Source organism: Mirounga leonina, unplaced genomic scaffold (assembly GCF_011800145.1).
Source record: "Mirounga leonina isolate KUSES-001 unplaced genomic scaffold, KU_Mleo_1.0 Mir_101664, whole genome shotgun sequence".
Taxonomy (NCBI): domain Eukaryota; kingdom Metazoa; phylum Chordata; class Mammalia; order Carnivora; family Phocidae; genus Mirounga; species Mirounga leonina.
In genome coordinates this window covers 25,518,089-25,539,494 of record NW_023270175.1, presented here as the reverse complement: position 1 = coordinate 25,539,494, position 21,406 = coordinate 25,518,089, and the positions used below count along the sequence as shown (strand labels likewise).

At 41.8% G+C, this 21,406-nt stretch overlaps 1 protein-coding gene across 1 annotated transcript in view; it reads left to right on the top strand.

Moving 5' to 3' along the window:
• The first annotated feature begins 755 nt into the window (after nt 1-755).
• Nucleotides 756-21,406, top strand: part of MAP7D3 (MAP7 domain containing 3) — a 34,179-nt gene continuing 13,528 nt past the window's right edge. Inside the window, exons 1-9 of the mRNA XM_035009242.1 lie at nt 756-865; nt 7,646-7,744; nt 7,843-7,926; nt 9,013-9,176; nt 12,652-12,766; nt 13,276-13,380; nt 16,516-16,611; nt 18,105-18,230; nt 21,121-21,406. Coding sequence (XP_034865133.1) covers nt 805-865; nt 7,646-7,744; nt 7,843-7,926; nt 9,013-9,176; nt 12,652-12,766; nt 13,276-13,380; nt 16,516-16,611; nt 18,105-18,230; nt 21,121-21,406 — 1,136 coding nt within the window. The 5' untranslated portion in view covers nt 756-804. The remainder of the gene's footprint in view (nt 866-7,645; nt 7,745-7,842; nt 7,927-9,012; nt 9,177-12,651; nt 12,767-13,275; nt 13,381-16,515; nt 16,612-18,104; nt 18,231-21,120) is intronic.

Genomic DNA, 21,406 nt, shown 5'->3' with positions numbered 1-21,406 from the left:
AGTGAGAGAGGGAACACAAGCAGGGGGAGTGAGAGAGGGAACACAAGCAGGGGGAGTGAGAGAGGGAACACAAGCAGGGGGAGTGAGAGAGGGAACACAAGCAGGGGGAGTGGGAGAGGGAGGAGCAGGCTTCCCGCCGAGCAGGGAGCCCGATGCGGGGCCGGATCCCAGGACCCTGGGATCATGACCTGAGCCGAAGGCAGACACTCAACGACTGAGCCACCCAGGCGCCCCTATTTCGCAACACTTTAAAGAAAGGCTCTACTCTTGATTGAGCCCCTAGCACCTCACAGGAACCTCTCCCCGCCCCCAGCCTGTCTCTGGGCCTCTTCCCCCTAACTTGGGCCATTCTGTAGTGTCTCAAAGACTAGCAAACTCCGGATACAAGCGCACCCAGCAGGCACTCAGTATAATGCTCCCTAAAGGAACGAAGGAACAAATGAAGAAAGGAAGGAATGTTAACTGCGTTGCTATGCAGACGGGATGAAAGGAAAAAAGGAATGTTGGAGGGCCAAGCCGGCTGATGATTGGCTGGCTCCCCGCACAGGGTTGCGAGGAGAGCATGGAACGTGCGAGAGGGTTTCTTTAGACCAGGAGGTCCCTGCCCAGCAGGTCAGGACGTGGTGCGCAGGGAGCAGCACGGCAGACTTTGCGGGTCCCAGGCGGGCGCGGCGGCTCTGCGGGCCCCGCCCCGCCCCGCCCCGCCCCTCGGCGCCGCGGCCAAAGCCGGCCAGACGGCCGCGCCGGAGCCTGCGCACTGGGCCTCCAGCGCCACCAGCGGTTGCAGACGCGGCTGCTCGGAAGATGGCGGAGCGTGCCGGCGCCGGCGGCAGCACATCCCTGAGGGGGATGCGCGAACGGATGGGTGAGCGGCCTGGCGGCTCCCGGGGGAACTCGGGCCCGCGCGGGAGGCGGGCTTCTCGCGGCCCCGGGGACCGTTGGGGCGGCGCGGAGGGCGCCAGAAAACTTTACTCCGGGGTGCCCTCGCGCCGTCCGGTCCTCTCCTCACCCGCCCCGGAGTTCCCCTGGACGGGAGAGAGAACCGTTGTGGGACGGGGGTGGGGGGACCGGCCGGCCGGCAGCACCGACGGCCGAAGTCCCCGCCAACGGCCCAATGGTCGCCGCCACCGGCGGAACCCCGCGGGCGGGGCGCGAGGGAACTAACGGGCGCTGTGGGCGCGGGGGGGGGGGGTGGAAGGGCCTGGGACCCCGGACCCCGCGGACGGTCCCGAGCTCCGCCTGCCGTTGGGGGGCGGTGGACGCCCGCGCAGCCGCCGAACGGACGCGCCACAGCCCGGGATGTGCGGGCGCCCGCCCAGACCCCGCGCGCCGGGGCAGCCCTTGCAGGCTCCGAGAGCCGGGAGTTTTCCGTCTGCGCGGGGCGCTCGCGCTCGCATCCTCTCCCACGGTCGCAGTCCTTGCCTCTCCCAAGGGCTTAATCTGCCGCACCCTCCCGGTCAGTGTCGGGTGAGGACGGAGCCCTGGGGGGCTGTTGCTTTGAAAGTTGGAAGAAACTTGCCTCTCCGCTGCTCCTGATTTGCCTGCTGTAGCACATGACTTCGCCAAGATGTCACCTTCCGTGGGACATCTTGCAGACCCTAGGCTTCAGTGAACGGGAAGCAGCACTTCAGTGTGCTTTCTTCTAAACTGGTCCCAACGCCAAAATGTTTTCCCCCCTAAAATCGTTAATTTTATAAAATTTGGCAACGCATTGCTTAGCGCAGGAGACTGCTCCGCTAGCTGAGGGAAATGGTATTTTTCGCTTTGGGGAGATTACTTGCTGTTCTCAGGCTAGTTTCCTATTACTATGAACTTGAGAATAAGACGATCTTAAGTGATTTTATTGAAATCCTTAGGGATTTTTTCATTTGCAGTTGAAAATTGGCTGCGAATGGGGAGGCTTTGTGTCACTTCAGATTACTTCGAATCAACTTCCCAACGTATCAGAAGCAAATACACTTTCCTCTTTACCTTGAGAATCAGAGTTTGCAGTAAATTCGGATTGTTTTATTGCTTGTTGACACCTAAGGCTCTCTGCCGTTGGTTTATTTCAGTGATTTAAAGTAACCAACATTCTGGATAACCCCCCTCCGAAGCATTTTTGGGTATTGAATGTTGTGAAGTATTTTTAAATCTTGTATGAGACAGTTGATTGGATTCACAGTATTTCAAGCCAAAAACTTAGTCATGCAAAAAGGGCTTAACCCAGAACCCTAATTGACTCCTTGCTGCCCATTTCCTATTAGGAATTGAAAACATCACATGTTATATGTTAGACTTTTCACAGAGTACCAGCTTTAACTAGATTTGCCCTCATGGTCTCAGCATTTTCCTGAAGGGGACAAGGAGTCATTGAAATGTTTTGCCACTTTGTGGCAAATGAAATGCCACTGTGACAGTTGCTTTTTATTCTGTTATCCAAATAACTGTGAGTAGCCCTGAATCTGTTAATCTGGTCAATTTTATTTCCTGCTGGGAGCCTGGCTCCAAGAGTTAAAACATTGTCCCTGAACAAATAACTTCTCAGGTGCAAGAATTATGTACATTCATTGAATTATGTTTTCTGTGCATAGCACTGTGCTAAGATTGTAGCATACTGAAGAAATACACTTTTTAGAAATTTTTATTTACTTGAAAGGGGGAGGGTGGGAGCATGACGGGGGAGGGGGGTGGGTGCCGAGCAGAGGGAGTGGGAGAAGTGACTCCCCGCTGAGCAGGGAGCCTGATGTGGGGCTCGTTCCCAGGACCCTGAGATCATGACCTGAGCGGAAGGCAGACGCTTAACTGACTGAGCCACCCAGGTGTCCCAAAATACATTTCTTTTAACAAAACGTGTGTTTTATATTTTTATATATGATTGTTTTAAGATAATTTATGTGAATGTTTCAACCTGATGAGCATAAGAAACTTTGCCACTGACTTGTCACCTTTTTTGTTTTTCTAAATTCACAAGTAATTTCTAAGTTTAGGGTAAGTTACTCAGAATACTTTAAACAAATACAGAAAAAGCTACTAAGATTGAGTCAGATCATTATAGAATTTTAGAGCTGGAGAAACCTTAAGGTTCTCAAGTCCAGCACCCAGAGTCCTAGCTATAAAATCCTGGGCAGCTTCTACAACTTGAATGTGTATTCTAATAGCTTAACAGTTTTCCAAGTAGCCATTCCACTGTAGATAGCTCTGAATGGTAGGAAACTGTAATTTACTTTAAGACATGCTGTCTTTGAGGAGTTTTTTGTTTTGTCTTAAATTTATTTTTTAGTGATCTCTCTACCCACTATGGGGCCCAGAGATTAAGAGTCTCATGCTCTTCTGACTGAGCCAGCCAGGTGCCCCAAGACATACTATCTTTGGATTGGATCTAGGGATCTTTAGGAAATCTCTCTCAGCCCTATGACTTTGTTGCTGTTTTAGGCAAAACTACATGAATCTGCCTTATTTTTGTGTGCCCCTAATTGCAGATATCTTTGATTTCCTTTTTTTTTTTTAAAGTATTTTCCCACCCTCTTCCTTGCCTAAAGACTGTCCTAATGCCATGAGGAGAGATCCTTGGTATGGGTGGAATCGATCTGCCAGGGACTATGCCACTCTCAACTGCTCAGCTTTGAATGAGAGTGGATCTAGGACAGAGCCAGCAGCTGTGGGAAGAGGGGTCAGGTATTGAGCTGCTGGAACAGTCTACTGCTAGACCCCCCCCCCAGTGCACTATATCCAGCAGGAGCCCATGATAGGAGTTTGTGGCAATCGCAGCTGCTTATTCTGTTTTCCAAATAACAGTGAGTAGCACTAAATCTGTTAATCTGTAACAATTAGTTTCATAGTATAGTGGTTCTCTGCCACAATCATAGCCATTCTATTAAAAAAAAAAAAAAACAACCTTTCAGTCATTTTTTGCAATCTATGCCCTTTGCTACCTAATAAAAATACTAGTTTATGTGATCTAATATTTCTAATGAGTACAGAAGAAAGGAGCTTGGGGAAGAAAGGTCATGGTGAAGTGGGGCTACAGGTGTTATGTTGAATTCTGAGTGATATCAAGAGCAACAGCTGTGGCAGACAACAGAATTGCTGAATAAATATTGGGATGAGTATTTATCATTGGCATCTCATGGGATTAAGCATTTTGAAGTGATTGTGCAGCTTTAGGAAGATTATTACCGTACTTGAACTGGTTGTCACGGAAAAGTGTTCTTCCTTTGTTGTGTTTAACTTGCCCTGGTGACACAGATCCAGTGTGTATTGGGTGGTTGGGGGGGGGGTGGTGTGGCAGAGAAGCAGAAATTTCCACTATATTGAAGTTGGTAATGAGCTAAAATACTTTATCTCCAAAAGAAGCCTCAAAATTTCAATGACATCTTTTAAAAAAATCTATTAAATGTAAAGCATTCTTTAACTTTGGCATCTTTAATGGTGCCTATTTTTGGTTCATTTCATTCTGAGGCTTTTATTGGGCTAGATATCCAGGATGATTGAGTTTTTAATTAATTTTCCCCTCCTAGAAGGAGAATGGTTTACTTGCATTGTCTTTCACATGTTTTTTTCTAAATTTAGGCCTTTCTTAGTCACAGCATATAGTGCTTTATTTTAAAATATTTGCATTGCTGTATTTTCAAAGTCTGTTTTAAACCAAAACACCTATATTTCATTTACTTATTGTTGAGTCAGCATTTAGATCTTAATTCCTTCTTTGTGATTTTTTTTTTTTTAAAGATTTTATTTTTATTTATTTGAGAGAGAGAATGAGATAGAGAGAGAGAGATCATGAGGGTCAGCAGGAGAAGCAGACTCCCTGCTGAGCAGGGAGCTGGATGCGGGACTCGATCCTGGGACTCCAGGATCATGACCTGAGCCGAAGGCAGTCGCCTAACCAACTGAGCCACCCAGGCGCCCGATTCCTTTTTTGTGATGTTTTAAACAGAAGTAACTTTAGAAGTAGCAGAGGTGGGAATAAAGAACTAAGTCGTATAAAGGTTAATGTGGGTTTTGTACAGTCTGGTCCTTGATAAGAAGTAAAGTTGTTTTTTTTTTTTTTTTTTTTAATACAGAGAGAGACAGCGAGAGAGGGAACACAAGCAGGGGTAGTGGGAGAGGGAGAAGCAGGCTTCCTGCTGAGCAGGAGCCTGATGCGGGGCTCGATCCCAGGACCCCGAGATCATGACCTGAGCCGAAGGCAGATGCTTAACTGAGCCACCCAGGCGCCCCAGTTGTTTCTTAATCTACAATTGAATCAAGGTCTGGCTTCACCAGTTACTACCTGTGTGATCTGGGAAAGTAATGTTCAGCTTCAGTTTTTCTTATCTATAAAAAATATAGGATTGTTAGAATTTAATGAAGTCATACAAATGAGAAGAATTTCGTAAATGGTGAGGTGATACACATTATTTGTTATAGCAATTTTTAGGAAAGTACCATAAATATAGATTAAGGTTCATATTTCCGTTTTAGTAATAAACTCTATGCATTTTCTTAACTTCCAGGCAAAAGGTAACTTTTTTCTTTAAGATTTTATTTATTTGAGAGAGAGAGAAAGAACATGACTGGGGGGGGGTACAGAGGCAGAGGGAGAGGGAGAAGCAGACTCCCCGCTGAGCAGGGAGCTGGATGGAGAATGGATGCAGGGCTCCATCCCAGGACCCTGAGATCATGACCTGAGCCACCCAGGGGCCCTGCAAAAGGTAACTTTTAACTTTAATTTGGGATTCAGAATTAGTATAGGAACTACAGAAATAACTGTAGTATATTTAAACTGTACCTTACTGTAGCTTTAAAATGAATGGTAAGTGAATTCCTTCATTCAACGGAGTTGAATAAAATACTCTGTTCAAAGTTCAGACATAAAGCCTTTCTCTCATTGCCTGGACATTTTAAATAACTTCTAGAGCCTGTCCTTTTGGTGAGTATATTTCTTGCCAGTGGGAATTTGGATATGAAGTTCTATGAAGTTCTAAAAATCAGACTTGATATTATTACCACATTAACCTTTATTTAGTTCATTATTCCTACCACAGCTAATTCTGAGGTTACTGCTGTTTAATAAGATCTTTAAATATGGTAAAATTGTACCTTTCGAGAGAAATTGTCCTTATGGTCAGGTAATTTGTGCCAAAATATGAACTTTCTTTGGGACTTCTAAGCAGGAAAACGGAATGTGCAAAACCAACTGTTGTTTTTTCTGTGCTCACATAGAGATGTCACAAGTGGGAGAGAGTGTAGGAGGGTTTAATTAATTTATAGACTATATTTAAGAATTGTTCCTAACATACTAGTATGCAAATTCAGAGGATAATCTGTGGTCCACAAAATTGCTGGTAGTTGAAGGAAGCTGAGAAGAGTCTAATCTTCAAATTTAGCGAAATCATGGATTATCTGAGCTGTTAGGTCTCTGGGGTAAAAAAAAAAAAAAAAAAAAAAATCCTTTTTCCCTTTGGAAATAGTGGTCCCTATGGCAGCAATTATGACGTCACTTTCAAGGTAAAAATGACTGTAAAATGACTCCCAGATATCTTTCCTCAGTGGCAAGGAACATCTCAGAGTCCTTTCATTCTTTAAGGACAATGACAGCTACTCTGTTCCTTTAATTATTTTAACTGCCCATCTTCAACTGTTATATTTTTTCTTGATATATAGAAAACAGAATTGTGTGCAGTATCACAGGGGCATATTTCCTGTGCTTTCACAAAGGTAGAGGAGAGTTTTCAGTGTTAATCTCCAGATCTTCCTGAAGATGCCCAGCATTGTGGGGCATTTTAGATACAGCCATAAATGGAATTAAAGGGCTCAGGAATCCCCTATAATAATTGGTGTGTGTATCATCCTGGCATTTGTTTTTCTTACTCTCCCTCAAATTGTGCTCCCCTAATCTTGTATTTCACTTTTATTGAAGTTATTTACCACTTTTGGGCCTGTTTTACAAGGCATGTGTAAATTTATCTTTGTTTGCCTAACATTTTTCTACCTAGAATAATACTATCTCAATGGAAATTCCTTGAGTGCTTCTCCACTTTCCCTGCATTAGAATAGAGCTTTTAGCAACTGGAAATGCCTGGGCCTCCACCCCAGAGACTGGGGGTGGGGAAAGGCAGGCATCACTAATATCTTTAAAGCAACGTAGGTGAAGAAAACCCCACATCTAGGTAATTTATAAATGTACTTTTTAATATTGGGCCCAATCTCTGAGGATCTCACTGTTGACACTTCTGCTTCCAAATTCAGATCCGTAAGCACCAAGTCTTTTCTAAATTCTCAGTTTATGGTAAAACAGTTTTTCCAATTCTGTCCCGGTTCAGTTTTTCTAGTACTTGGTGTAATGTCTTATCTGAGGCATTTTTGAAAGCTATTAATCATTAGCTCCTACTCATCCACAAGCTCGTGCTGCCACTCCCACTAACAACTCTCTTTAAGTCCACAGATAGGCTGGCACATCCACAAGAAACAGCTTTAGTTTTTTCTTCAATTGTTGTTGAACATCACAGGAACTCAATATGGCTTTGTTGTTGACCTGGATTAATCTGTCATGATTTTGTCTTCTAGATGAGAGATGCTATCCTGTATCATCAAGGATGATTGCTGGAGCTTTGTCTCCCCTTGTATTAGCTGTTTGTATTCATAGTATCTAGTCCCTTCCCTTTATCTCCCTGTATTCTAGTTGCTGCTGCGCACGCCATTGCTGAAGAAAGACGGAGTCAGAGTGGTTTCTGCCCCCTTCCATCTCAGTCTGCAAATATAAGATCAGCTTTTAAACCAGGTGTAATTTCTAGAATGTTTTTTGATAGATGTCAGAGTGTCATGTCATTAAAATCGGATCTATTAATGCCTTACTATATTTTCCTTTTTTGTTTTTAGTAATCGATGGATCCGTACTTAAAAGCGTTGTGAGGCAGAGGTTGGCAAAAGAACGTAGAGAAGAGAAGACCAGACAGCAAGAAGGTATATTTTAGACTTTTTTAAAAAATTGGAATGAATAAGTTTTCTGTCAAGGTTACGTATTTTCAAAGTGATTTTATCTACTTTTCCTGATCCGTTTTATATCATAGATTACGTTTTTTCTAGGATGTATTTTATTGGATTCAATGATTATACTAAGGCAGATAAAGAAGGCCTATGAAAAATATTTGATTAGTTTAATTTTTGAAGTAGTTTCTGTTATCTCTAATTTTCTGAAAACTAAGGTCTGAACATTTCAACATTTGTAGAAACAAGCAGAATGGGGTTTCAATAAAAATGACTCTCAAAAGGAAAATGAAGTTGCTAATAATCCTAACATAAGCTTCTCAAGTGTAAATTAGGATCTAAAAGAATAATCTTTTTACACCTCAAGAGAATGCTTTTCTCAACTACTACCCATTTTTCTCTGGCCTTTGAAATCCCTTGACAAAACTTGTGCTCAGCTTTACTCAAATGGATATCATTTGTCTTTGTTTTGGTGAGGAGTTATTTCTTCCTGGAGCTCTTAAGGAGAGTATTTTGGAACTGCATAGATGCTCTCCAGGCTTTAGTGAGGGGAAATCTGACACAGGAAAACATCATGCTGTTCCAAGTGTGGTGTCGAACTCTGTGAATGTAAAACTGGCATGCTTAAATACGGTCTGCATAGCTGAGGCCTTTGAAAGAAGTTTCCCAGTAGAAGGAGAAAAAGAACATTCTGGCCATGTGTTTTCTTTTTAATTCTCATTTTAATGTATTTAGCATGTTAATCTGGTGGGGTTTAACTTCAGCTCAAATCAGCGGAAATATCCCATGAAAGAAAATATTTGTTTTTAATTTGGAATTTTCGTTTGGACAGGATATGAGGGTCATCTAAGCCATCTCTGTTCTCTGGAGTTAAATGAACACCCAGTGCAAATGCTTCTTTAGTGGCCATTCTCGTTCACTTATATAATGTAATCGTTTGTTATTAGCATAGGTCATGTTATTTTTAAGAAAGAGAAGGCGATATATTAACTTTGTGGATTGTGGAAAACTTAAATATTTTCTTGGCTCTTACACCTCGAAAATGTATTTGGAATATTTCAGCTAATAAGGAAACACAACTGCTTGAAAAAGAAAGAAAGTCCAGGATCCAGTATGAAAAACAGATGGAAGAGAAGCAACGAAAACTGAAAGAACAAAAAGAAAAGGATGAGCAGCGGAGAATATCTGCAGAAGAAAAAAGGAAACAAAAATTACAGGAAGAAAGGGTACAGTACATGTTTCCTAGCCTGTTAATCAGATGCCACACGGTGTAGCCTGGCACTGGAATACTTTTTTCTTAGCCTTTCACTGCCTTTTCCTGCCGGGCCCCCCCCCCCCCCCCCCCCAGCCAAAGGACCCAGCCCCAGTTCTCTCTTCTTCCCTTCAGCAGTAGAGCCTCTTGTCCCTGTCCTCTCAGATCCCTGAGTTTCGACCTGCTAGCTGAGGTAAAGAGGAGCCTCACAGGCCCGGGAAGAGAGCCCTTCCACCCTCCGGGATGTGGCCCACTGGTGTCGAGGCCCAGGGTTTGCTCTGAGCTCTATACCAGCGCCCTCATGTTCACAGACCCTTCGATAGGCCCCCATCTTTCTTCTCACAGGGTCTTCTCTGACTTGAGCGCAGGCCAGTCAGATGACAGTGCTTGCTCTCCTCCCATCTGGCTTCCCCTGCCTTTCTGCCCGGCGCGCTCTTCCTCCCCGCTGTGCTGGGGCCCTGCCTCTCTCTTTACCTTCCTGGACTCTTTTGGTGTCTGGCACTCTGTTGGTATGAGTCACTGCCTTCATGATGCCCTCTCTTTCCCCTTCTGTTCCTCTTCAGTCAGTTTGTCTTTTAGTGTCCGTACTTGGGCATTTAAAGGCTGTCTTGTTCTGACGCTCTCTGACACCAGAGTTTTCTCCTGTAGGTCATTCCACTACTTTATTCTGAGGATCCTTGGCTCCTTATGAATCTGCCATGGTCTCTGGGACACCATTCTCTTTCTTCCTGGCATTCTCTCTTTTCCTTTATTCCAGTGATTCTCAAGGGTCCCTAAGTCTTTGTCTTCTGGTACTCCGGCTGACTGTGACCTTTTTCAGCCTGAGGCGCCTTACTTTTCCTTCCTCTTTGTCTTAGCTTTTTTCTCTCTCTCTCTCCACCCCCCCCCATCTTTGGGCTTTCTGCCTGTTCTCTCAGTATGTGTGTTTTTATCTCTCCCTCTTTTCTTCTGTTGCTCTTATTTATTTTTTTTAAGATTCACTTAGAGCGTGCCCAAGAGAGCAAGCAGCACGAGTTGGGGGAGGGGCAGAGGGAGAGACTCTCCAAGCAGATTCCCTGCCAAGTGTGGAGCCCAATACAGGGCTGGATCTCAGGATCCATGAGGTCATGACCTAAGCTGAAACCAAGAGTCAGACACTTAAAACTGGCTGAGCCACCCAGGTGCCCCTGTTGCTCTAATTTAAAATTTTCTTTTTCTGTCCTTTCTTTTTGGTTTCATTTGTCCCCATGAGGCTTCTTCTCTGCGGGGCTCACTCTTTCTCCTTGTGCACATAGTTGCTCTCAACACACCTCACCCCCAGCCCCTGCCCCATCTGTGGCTCTTCCTTATTCTAGGACTGTTCCCATGCCATTTCTTCCCCACCCCTGGTCCACTATCCCTTCTCTCTCTTTCTGTACCTTTTTCTATGGTGGTTTACACTGTTTTTTCATATTCCAGTATTTGATGAACTCTCGTTCAGAATTTCTATCACTTGCCATCTTCCTCTGTGAAAGAGCTCCTTAATTTACTTCTGTGGTGAAGAGAATGAAGGCCAGAGATAGAGAGATTTGAACTAAGAGACTGAAAGAATGTAAAACAGAACACTGCACAGTGTCCCTGGAGGAGAGAGACTCCCAGAGACCGAGAGAAAAAAAGGCAATCTTAGCGAAAGAGGAACCTGAGAGAGATCCCAGAGAAAATGTGATAAAACGGCACTGCAGAGGGGGAGGGAGCCAGAGGTGTGGTGGGAGAAAAGAGGCAGAGGGACAAGGAGAAAAGGGGCAAAAGAGAATCAGCCTCACAAAACTAGTGTGGTGGAGGGAGGGTGGTCCCCGACAGAGCAGGAAGGGTCCATGGGACACTGTGAGCAGCCTGCACATAGAGAGAGAATGATTCCTCAGAGCAGGCGTGGTGCCGAGGAGTGGGGGAGTGTGGACAGGAGACCTGTAGGAACCACAGATGCTAGAGGAACCTGAGAGCACAGAGGGCCAGCGCATTTGGAAGCAGGGGCATAGGGTTCTTACGAATCAGAAATGTTTCAATAACACAAGACGAATCACTGTTTTCAGTCTTTATTATACTTTCTGGGTTGTCAGTAATTTGAGCAACTTATTTTCTGTTAAAAAATATAATTGTAAAATATTGCCATTAGATACATTTTACTTTAAGAATTGCAGTTGCTTTTCTCCTCAGAGGATATGGATGACTCTCCATTTTCCTAGTATGTTTATCTTTTCCCTCAGAGAAATGGTGGGGGCATTGTAAGGATGATGTTGCTATGAAACGGTCCTTGTCAGGGAAGAATAGAAAGCCTCCTGGCCCTGCAGTTGATTGCTTACCTGAGTATAGTCCACGGTCTGTTACAGCACAAGGACTTGAAATATCAGAAAGGAAAACCAGGCATGCCTCTTTCTGGCAAGTGGGGTTGTTTTGCCACAGTGTGTTTACAGTTGAACAGCTATTATCCTGAGCCCTTGCAATTAAAGTTAAGGTCAAGGGGCACCTGGCTGGCTCATGCAGAGGAGCCGGCTTGACACTCTTGATCTTCTGAGTTGGAGTCCCACGTTGGGTGCAGAGATGACTTAAATAAAGAAAACTTAAAAAAAATAAAGTTGAGGTCAAGACAGACACATCGATTATCTTTCTTTTAAACTTTATTATCACTAGAATTTAAGATGTTACAAACATGGGTATTATAGATGATTCTGGCATAGATTTCACTTATGTGTGTGTTAGTTGATTTTTTTCCCTGCCTGATTCTACAAAGAATTTAAGGTGTATTTTATTTTTTAAAGATTTTATTTATTTAGAGAGTGAGCAGGGGGAGGGGCAGAGAGAGAGGGAGACAGAATCCCAAACAGACTCCATGTAGAGCGCAGAGCCCAGTGTGGGGCTCCATCCCGTGATCCTGAGATCATGACCTGAGGCAAGATGAAGAGTTGGACGCTTAAGTGACTGCATCACCCAGGCGCCCCTTAAGGTGTATTTTAAAAAACATACCACAGGGGCACCTGGGTGGCTCCGTTGGTTAAGCATCTGCTTGGCTCTGGTCGTGATCCCAGGGTCCTGGGATTGAGGCTCGCATCGGGCTCCCTGCTTCTCCTCCCTCTGCCTGCCACTCCCCTTGCTTGTGCGCATTCTCTCTCTCTGTCAGATAAATTAATGAATGAATGAATTAATTAATTTCCTAATGATATAAGTAGAGGGAAGCACAGTCTGTTCCTCAATTCATATCCACAGGGTTAAAGCCTGTTATTTAAGAGAAGCATTGACATTGATTGATACCAGAAATATGATCTTCAATTATTTTTTTTTTTTGGTCTTCATTTTTAACTATTACCTGATGCCCCCCCCCCAATTTTGCTTGATACAAAAATTTGGTAATGGGTTGGTTTTCTAATCCACAGATCTAAATTATACTAACCAATATAATGAATGTGTAAAAATTTGTTGGCATTTATTTTAAATAGGAGAGATTTAAAGCTGTTCTCTATCGGACATCGGAACGGAGCAACCGTGTTGATCATCGTCAAAAAAGATGGTCATGGGAAGGCTCTACATCCATGAACCCAGAAACCAAAACTGGTAATTAATACCACTGTTTAAGTTCATTCATGTTCATATTTAGATATTGGCTATTGCTGCAAGGTTGCATTTACAACAAGGTTTTGAGCTTTGTATCTTAAGTGAAAATGCTGCCATGTGTGTGGTGTGCACAGTAAATTTATGTTTAAATTTATGTCATGTAAAACTGCAGAAGAAATTTTATTATCATTTTATCCAGTATATCCAAAATCTTACCATTTAAATTTGTAATCTCTGTAAAAATGATTCAGCTTTATACAGCTTTATCCAGTGCCTATTTTAAAAATAAGTCTGCCCCATTTACTATTGAGGGTACTCTAAATTTTCCTACAAATGGACAGAATTCTACAGTTTCTTAAAACTCAAATTTATATTATTTGTAAGGAATGACAGTGAACATTGTGCACCTAATTAATGCACATACTCCATAGAATTACATCATGAACATACTTTGTTTCAGCTAAGGATGCTTTAAGTATGAGTACAGTAAATATTACATCTTTTCTCAGCTAATACACGTTCTGTATCGACTGAAAAACTTGAACAAGAGACTTCTGGTTTACACAAACAAACGTCTGTGTCATCTGCAGGTCTTCAGAATTCTGTTGCAAAGAGTAAGTAGTTATTTCATGTATTCTGCTGAATTTTAAACCAATGAAATAAATTCTTTTTATATCTTTTCACAGTACCACTTATCCTTTAGATTGTGGAACATTTAGATGTATTTCAGAAGAGCACCACCTTGTTTTATAGTAGATAGAGATGATCATTACTATTTTGTATTTTCATCAGTATTAATCCTTGTTTCATAATTTGCATATGAATCATCAGAGGGGTTTGTTGAGTTCAGGTAGCCCAAACTGAAACATATTTTGACCAAAAGACATTGCCATTACCTGGCACAATAACTTCTTATAAAAGTGATTCATAGTGTACCTAACCAGTAAATGAAATCCTTTTTCCTAGAGAGTAGCTAGACTGGTAATTCAGTTTCCATTAAGTTTTACGAATAACACCTCATTTAAGGGAAATGTTAGCATATATACAGCAGTGGACAGGTTGATCTGCTTCACATGTGTCATACTTGTTTATTCATGACAACCTTGTAGAGGTGACAGGCAAGTGTAATTACCTTCCTGGCTTTAGAGTTAAGACCTCAAGAAATTGAGTGCTCTTTACTCTGTCATGCTTATGGTTTGTATTTTGGTCATTTGATAGATGGATCATGATGTTGAAATTGCACATTTCAATAATAAGCCTGTGCTTTCCTCCAAAGCAAATAAAGTGGTACCCATGTTTAATGAGCAAAGCGTTGCTAACCTCTACTTTACAACTCTTTGTAGTGCTAATGTGGTGGTGGTGTTTTTTTTTTCTTTAAGATTTTATTTATTTGACAGAGACACACACAGTGAGAGAAGGAACACAAGCAGGGGGAGTGGGAGAGGGAGAATCAGGCCCCTCGCCGAGCAGGGAGCCCGATGGGGGGCTCGATCCCAGGACCCTGGGATCATGACCTGAACAGGCGCTTAATGACTGAGCCACCCAGGCGCCCTGCTAATGTGGTGTTCTTGAAAAGACAAAGAGATTATCTACTATGACTACCTCAGATAACCTTTTGCTTCTGGTGTTTGCCCCCTTTTTTTTTTTTTTTTAAGATTTTATTTATTTATTTGAGAGAGACAATGAGATAGAGAGAGCATGAGAAGGGGGGAGGGTCAGAGGGAGAAGCAGGCTCCCTGCCGAACAGGGGATCCCGGGACTCCAGGATCATGACCTGAGCCGAAGGCAGTCGCCCAACCAACTGAGCCACCCAGGCGCCCCGGTGTTTGCCCTTTTAATTAGTGTTCCTTTTTTAAAAAAAAATTCCTTCACCTGACTGTCAGTGACCATTTCTGGCTTGTTGTGCATGGTGCTTCCCACTGATAATTGAAATGGATTAGGCAGCCATACCCATCAATGAATTAAAAAAAAATCCTTTCCAGAGGCAAAAACAGAAGTGATCTTGGCAGGAGGAAGACACAGCAAACATATTCCACATCATTCCCACTTTAGTGCCTTATGAATTGAAAACAAAAGGACGTAATTACGATTTGAATTTAAAAATATTTTTTTAAAGATTTTATTTATTTGAGAGCAAGCGAGAGGGTGATAGGGCACAAGTGGGGGGAGGGGCAAAGGGAGAGGGAGAAGCCGACTCCCCAGTGAGCAGGGAGCCCCCCATCTGGGGTTATCACATTTTTCTTTTAATGGTCTAACAAAAGTTGATCCACTTATCACCCTAACCCTCGATAGGCTTTCCCAGAGCACTTATGTGTAGCCTGGGTTCATTTGTAGGTTAATGTGGGAAGGTTTTCTCTAGCACCTTCCTTGTCATATAATGAAATTAATTTATTATTCACCAGTTCAATCCTTTAGAAAAATTATATAGCATTCATTGTAATGTTGTATTTATATACCTTCATTTTATATATGTATATACATTCATTTTGATATATATATGATTTGTTTCACAAGCATTCACTCTGTTTCACTATCTAATTGCTTTGAGGAGTTAGCAAATATTTCTTCCACAGATGTGTATGATGTTTTTAATATAATGAGCAAATGCTAGTATGCTTTTATTAATAGGTCTCATGCTGTATTAATGAGACTTGTAAAGAGGAGGAACAGGTGATTACTTTTAGGATAATTAGTTAAGTTACACTGAAAGAGCAATTCCAAGTAACTTTTTAAATGATTTTTTTACTAGTTTTTAATACGAGAAGGTATGTGTGGAAGATACTTTGTGAAATAACTTACAGGTACAGTATATTGAACACTCTGAAACAGTGAATGTTGTAATTAATGATGTCAGGGAAAATAAAATCTGTATTGGTGGTGGCTTACCTTTGTAAAATCTCTGCAAATTGAAATGAAACCTGTTTGATCCAGAGAGATGAACATTTCACACTCAAATGAAGTTCATAATCTAATAACCTGTAATATTTTAAGTAGCCCTGTTTTAAAGCTTGGCCGATTCAAATTGTCTATTTTTCTTCTGCTCATTGCTGACTCATAATAACTGTTCACACTATCTTGTCATTACTTGCAGTATGAAAATAAAGGATGTGTGATTTAATCACGTGATTGAATTCATTATACCTCTGGTTCATGCTGTTTAATTACATTATCAATTCAGGAGTTTTCAAATGATGCTATGTTGTCAATATGTACAGGTCCCCAATTTAATTTATAGGTTCCCAAAAGAGAAGTTATTCTTTAAGTAGACACTCCTCAGTATCCTGAGCCAGAATATTTCAAGTGAAGTGGCAAAGTGTCTACACAAACTGTGTTTTTCATTAGTTTGCTAAAATGCCATCTGTGCCAAAAGTTAATGATCATTTTTGTTTAAAATAATAACCATTATAACTGAAGTATACATTACTTTAGTAATAGATATCATGGATTGTGTCCAAAATTAAAAGTTGTATATTCCCAATTTGGGAATGTTGATTTTGTCAGGTAGTATTAGACATTGTCCTCTTAATTTTTAACTGTTTTTTTCCTAATTAATTTTATTTTCCAGATAAAGAGTAAACTAGTTTTAAGTTTGGGGATGTAGAATCTCTACATAAGATTTGAAATTTAAATTTTTACAATCAAGAGTAGAGAAGATAAAAAATGTTTGAAAAGAGGAGTGACTCACTCCTGAAGTAATATATTTAAATAATTTGTAAAAAAAATAATATTCCTTTGCCTTTGATCTCCAGAAAAAATAGAGAAGAAGAGAAGCTCATCCTTGAATAGAAGATCTAACAAATTGCAGACACCTGGAGAAACTGTACAAGCAGAAGAAAAACCAACTGGTTAGTTATTTCTAAGTACCAGTCTTAAATAGTGGTTTAAAAGCGATCTATTGGGGTGCCTGTGTAGCTCAGTCAGTTGAGTTCCGACTCCTGATTTCGGCTCAGGTCATGATCTCAGGGTTGGGGGAGAGAGTCCCGAGTTGGGCTCCATGCTGAGCTTGGAGCTTGCTTAAGATTTTCTCTCCCTGCACCTCCTTACCCCCCGCGTTTTCTGTCTTTCTCTCTCTCAAAAAAAAGGATCTATGTCAACATTTGGTTGCTTGAGAAGTCGTTCCTAAAATTCGAAGCCAGAATATCCCTTCTTTAGCTAAAAAATGTCCTTTGATGCCATACTTATTTGGCTGAAGCCAAGAGTCTGTCCTTAAATGAATTTATAATTCTGCTGTCATCTGAGCAAGAAGTCTGTAATGAAGCTGAGGGACTAGATCACAGAGTGTTGGTATAGATAAAGATTTGTGCTGGAGGACTTGATTCTCTTCAAACATTTCATCAGTTAGTGTTTAGAAGGTCTTAAGTTATTGACCATAATTTGAACTTCAAAGCTTTGCTGTGTTGCTTCATAGCATTACCCACATCTAACCTTTGTGCATGTTTTCACTGCTGATTATTATACACAAAATTTCATACTTATTACTGAAGTAGGTTTTTTTTTTTTTTTTAAGATTTTATTTATTTATTTGAGAGAGCGCGCATGAGCAGGGGTGGAGGGGCAGAGGGAGAGGGAGAAGCAGACGCCCTGCTGATCAGGTAGCCCGACATGGGGCTCAATCCCAGGACTCAGATCATGACCTGAGCCGAAGGCAGATGCTTAACTGACTGAGCAACCCAGGTGCCCCTGAAGTAGTTCTTTATTTAAAGTAGTTTCTTTCTAACACCATCCCCCCCCACAACTTTTCTCTGCCAAACAGGACTGTTGCTTTTTGTTTTATACCAAACCATTCACTGGAGAATACTCTCCAGTTTGTTGATTCAGGTCAGATCCTATTATAACAAATGCCATTGTCACAGGGATCGTTAGGAACATAAAAACTTTTGGAGCAAGGTATTTACAAGATGCACTTCTAACAAAAGAATTCAGTCAGTCCCTTGGAGCTTTTGGTAATGAACTTGACCACTTTGACTGTCAGTGGCATATCTGTAGAAATCCACGCCAAAGTTGTTTTGTCACATACCACTTCTTTCTCCATACGTGAATTCCTCCGTAGAGACTATACATTGGATAGGGCTTCGTTTAGATATAGTTACCTAGATTTCTTCACTGGGGTTATTGTGTATGCCAGGGCCTTTGACCCTTACTTCAGGTGCTCTCTTCCCTAGCAAGGCAGTCTGATCCAGTGGCGGTGTTCAGTCCCATTATATATATGTTGCTTTCGTAGCTTCTACTTTTAGGCTGGGAAAGTTCTCATTTGCAGCAGTTCACATTGCTCTTTCTTGCTTTGCATTTATTTGTGAGACCTCAACTTGAATCTTTTTTGTTTGTTCTCCTCATTTAGCTCGACACCCGTATACCAGTCTTCGGGAGAATGATTTAATCACTCGCCTGCTTGTCCCTACAAAAGCATCAATAGCCAGGAGCAAAAGTGCTGTTTCTTTGTCAGTTCCCGGGAAAGATACTCCAGGTAACAGGCATAGGGCAGAAAGCCTGAAAGTGTTAGTATTTGCACTGAAAAAGCAGGTATGTCATTTGATTTGTTGCAGTAAGGCATAAAAATAATTTGAATCAGTAGTTTCCAGATGACTGATTTTACCCAACATTTTATGTTGCATATTTATTTTATGCCTTCTGGCATGGTAGATTAGTTATCTGGGTGATAGTTAATTGATAGGATGAGATAAGGTAGTTGTGTGATGGTGGTTAAATTTTTAAATGATTTTTTGAAAGACTTTTTAAAAGATTTTATTTATTTGAGAGAGAGCACAAGCAGGGGGAGTGGCAGAGGGAGAGGGAGAAGCAGGCTCCCCGTGGAGCAGGGAGCCCCACGCGGGACTCAATCCCAGGACCCTGAGATAATAATCACCTGAGCTGAAACCAAGAGTTGGATGCTTAACCGACTGAGCCACCCATGTGCCTCAGCCCTAAATGTTTAAAGATCGATGGGTTTCTTGACCTGTGCTTCAGTGTGCCATCCAGTAAAAGGTACTGGATGTTAAGAGTATCAAAAATTTTTATAGTATCAAGGGAGAAAGTTTCCTACTCTACCCTCCTTTTTTCCCTAAAATGTGGAAGAATGACATTGAGCTGCTCTTCAGCTTTTTATTAATAGCTAGTAAAATAAAACCCATCTTCAGGCTTATGTGGATTTCCTCACTTATAGGTCACATAGAGTGTTAGACATGCCTGTGGGTAGTAAGAAGTCCTCAGTAGTGGAGAGCTCAAATGCACTGTTCCCATCATTCTTTTATTTATTTATTTATTTATTTGAGAGAGAGAATGAGAGAGAGAGAGCACATGAGACGGGGGAGGGTCAGAGGGAGAAGCAGACTCCCCGCTGAGCAGGGAGCCCAATGTGGGGTTCGATCCCAGGACTCCAGGATCATGAGCTGAGCCGAAGGCAGCCGCCCAACCAACTGAGCCACCCAGGCACCCTATTCCCATCATTCTTTGTCTTTTTTCCTCCACTTTTTTCTTTCCAGAATTTATCCCACCACCTTTATTCTTTTATTTTTTCTTCTGTTCATATTCATATGATTAGTAAAATAAATTACAGTGCTATCATAGACTTTCTGGTAGTGCAGCTTTATTTGTTTTGGTTCAGATTCCTGACTTTGTTTTTGCCCTGTTATATGTATGTCACATTATTTTCTGCCAGTCTTCCCCCAGTCTTCTGTAAGATATTTCTTGTATTAACTTTCATTCTTGTTTAATAATCTCTTACTTCCATCAAAAATGTAATATTTTATCTTAAATTTCTATACCTATACTTAATATGTTTTTTGTAGCACAGATTGTCAGTGTTAAATAATGTGACTGTTTAGGTACGTATAGATATGTCAATAAAATACATTTTCCACCAAAAGTGGGGGACGAAAAAATTTAAGTCAGTCAAATTGTTTATTCATGAGTAGTCAGTCTTTGGTAATTTGTTCTATTTTGATTATTTGATGAGATCATGTAAAAGTTTACCACTCAGATTTAAAGAGGAGGTGACAAATTTACCAAGTCTTACAAAAGCTACCACCAAATACTTTCTAAAAAATACTTTTCTTTATTATACAAGCAATAAATATTTAGTGTAGAAAAAATTTTAAATGTAACTTATTATCCCAGTAACTCACTGGTAACAATATTTTGTTTATATGTTTTCTTCACAAAATGGGATTATAACCTGTTTTTGTTTTTTTGATCTGCTTTTGTCTAAATATATACCGTTTTCCTGGGGGCGCCTGGGTGGCTCAGTTGGTTAAGCATCTGACTTCGGCTCAGGTCATGATCTCTGGGTCCTGGGATCCAGCCCTGCATTGGGTTCCTCACTCAGCGGGGATTCTCCTTGTCCCTCTCCCTCTGCCCCTCCCCCATGTGTGCAGGCACTCTCTCAAATAAATTCTTTTAAAAGTATATATATATATATACCATTTTCTATGTTTAGAAATTGTATATTATTACTGTGAATGACTGCCTTAGTATTTTCTAAATTTCCTGTTGAATATTTGGATTATAGTTTTGTTTCAATATTATCAATAATGCTGTAAGTAACCTTATTACATGTTTTCATGTCTGGTTTTTTCCTAAGAATAGATCTAGAAGTAAAATTGTGGGAACAAAAAATAGGTCCTTTTAATGGCTTTTGATGCCTTATTGCCCCAATCCCTCTTACCAGGAGCATACACAGATCCACACCCCACCAGCAGTGTGGGGCTGCCTGGTTCTCAACATTGGTACTATCCACTTTCTTTCCTCCTCTGCTGGTACTAAGTGTTACCATTTTTATCCATTTATTAGGCAAAAAATATTTAGATTGTTAAAGATGGAAGAGACCTTGAAAATCTAGCCCATTCTGATTAATGTCTTATTATAGTTTTTAGTATGGGGGAGAAAGTGCTCTTTTTTTTTTTTTTTACATTAAAATAGCCATATATGGAGTTTCTTACATAATCACTTGAAATGGTAAGATCTCTGGCCCTGGTGAAGTTGTTCTAGATCACTTTTTAAAAGTATTGACTATCTTGTGTTATGAAAATCATTCAAAACCATAGTATGATTAAAAGAAAACTGGCTTATTGCAAACATCAACTTTGGAGAAGCATCCTCTTTTCATCTGTAGTGGATTGTTGCTTTCACAACACCTCTTAATGGTGGCGCTTCTGAAGTAACCAACTTCAAGATGCTTCTGTCCCTTGTCTGGGTTCCTTTTCACTAAACACTTATGTGTTGTGGGTAATTCCTGCAACTTACTAATGAACATAGTCTCTCTTTTTTCTCTTCCTGTTCTTATACTGTTACGTTGTGCATTTCTGTCTTGTCCGGTTTCTGAGCGTATGCAATTTCATTCTGTCCTCATTCACCCACAGGCACCCACAGTACTTTAATCCAGTATATAAACATGCCCTTGCGTAGCCGTAGCAGTGACGAATTGAAGAATACCACAGTGCTTCGCAAGGCAGCCGTGGCAGGGCCTCCCCAGGAGAAGGTGGACACGGCCCCCCATGTGAGTGTGGAAGCGGCCCCCGAGACGAGCGTGGAAGCGGCCCCCGGGGCGAGCGTGGAAGCGGCCCCCGGGGCGAGCGTGGAAGCGGCCCCCGGGGCGAGCGTGGAAGCGGCCCCCGGGGCGAGCGTGGAAGCGGCCCCCGGGGCGAG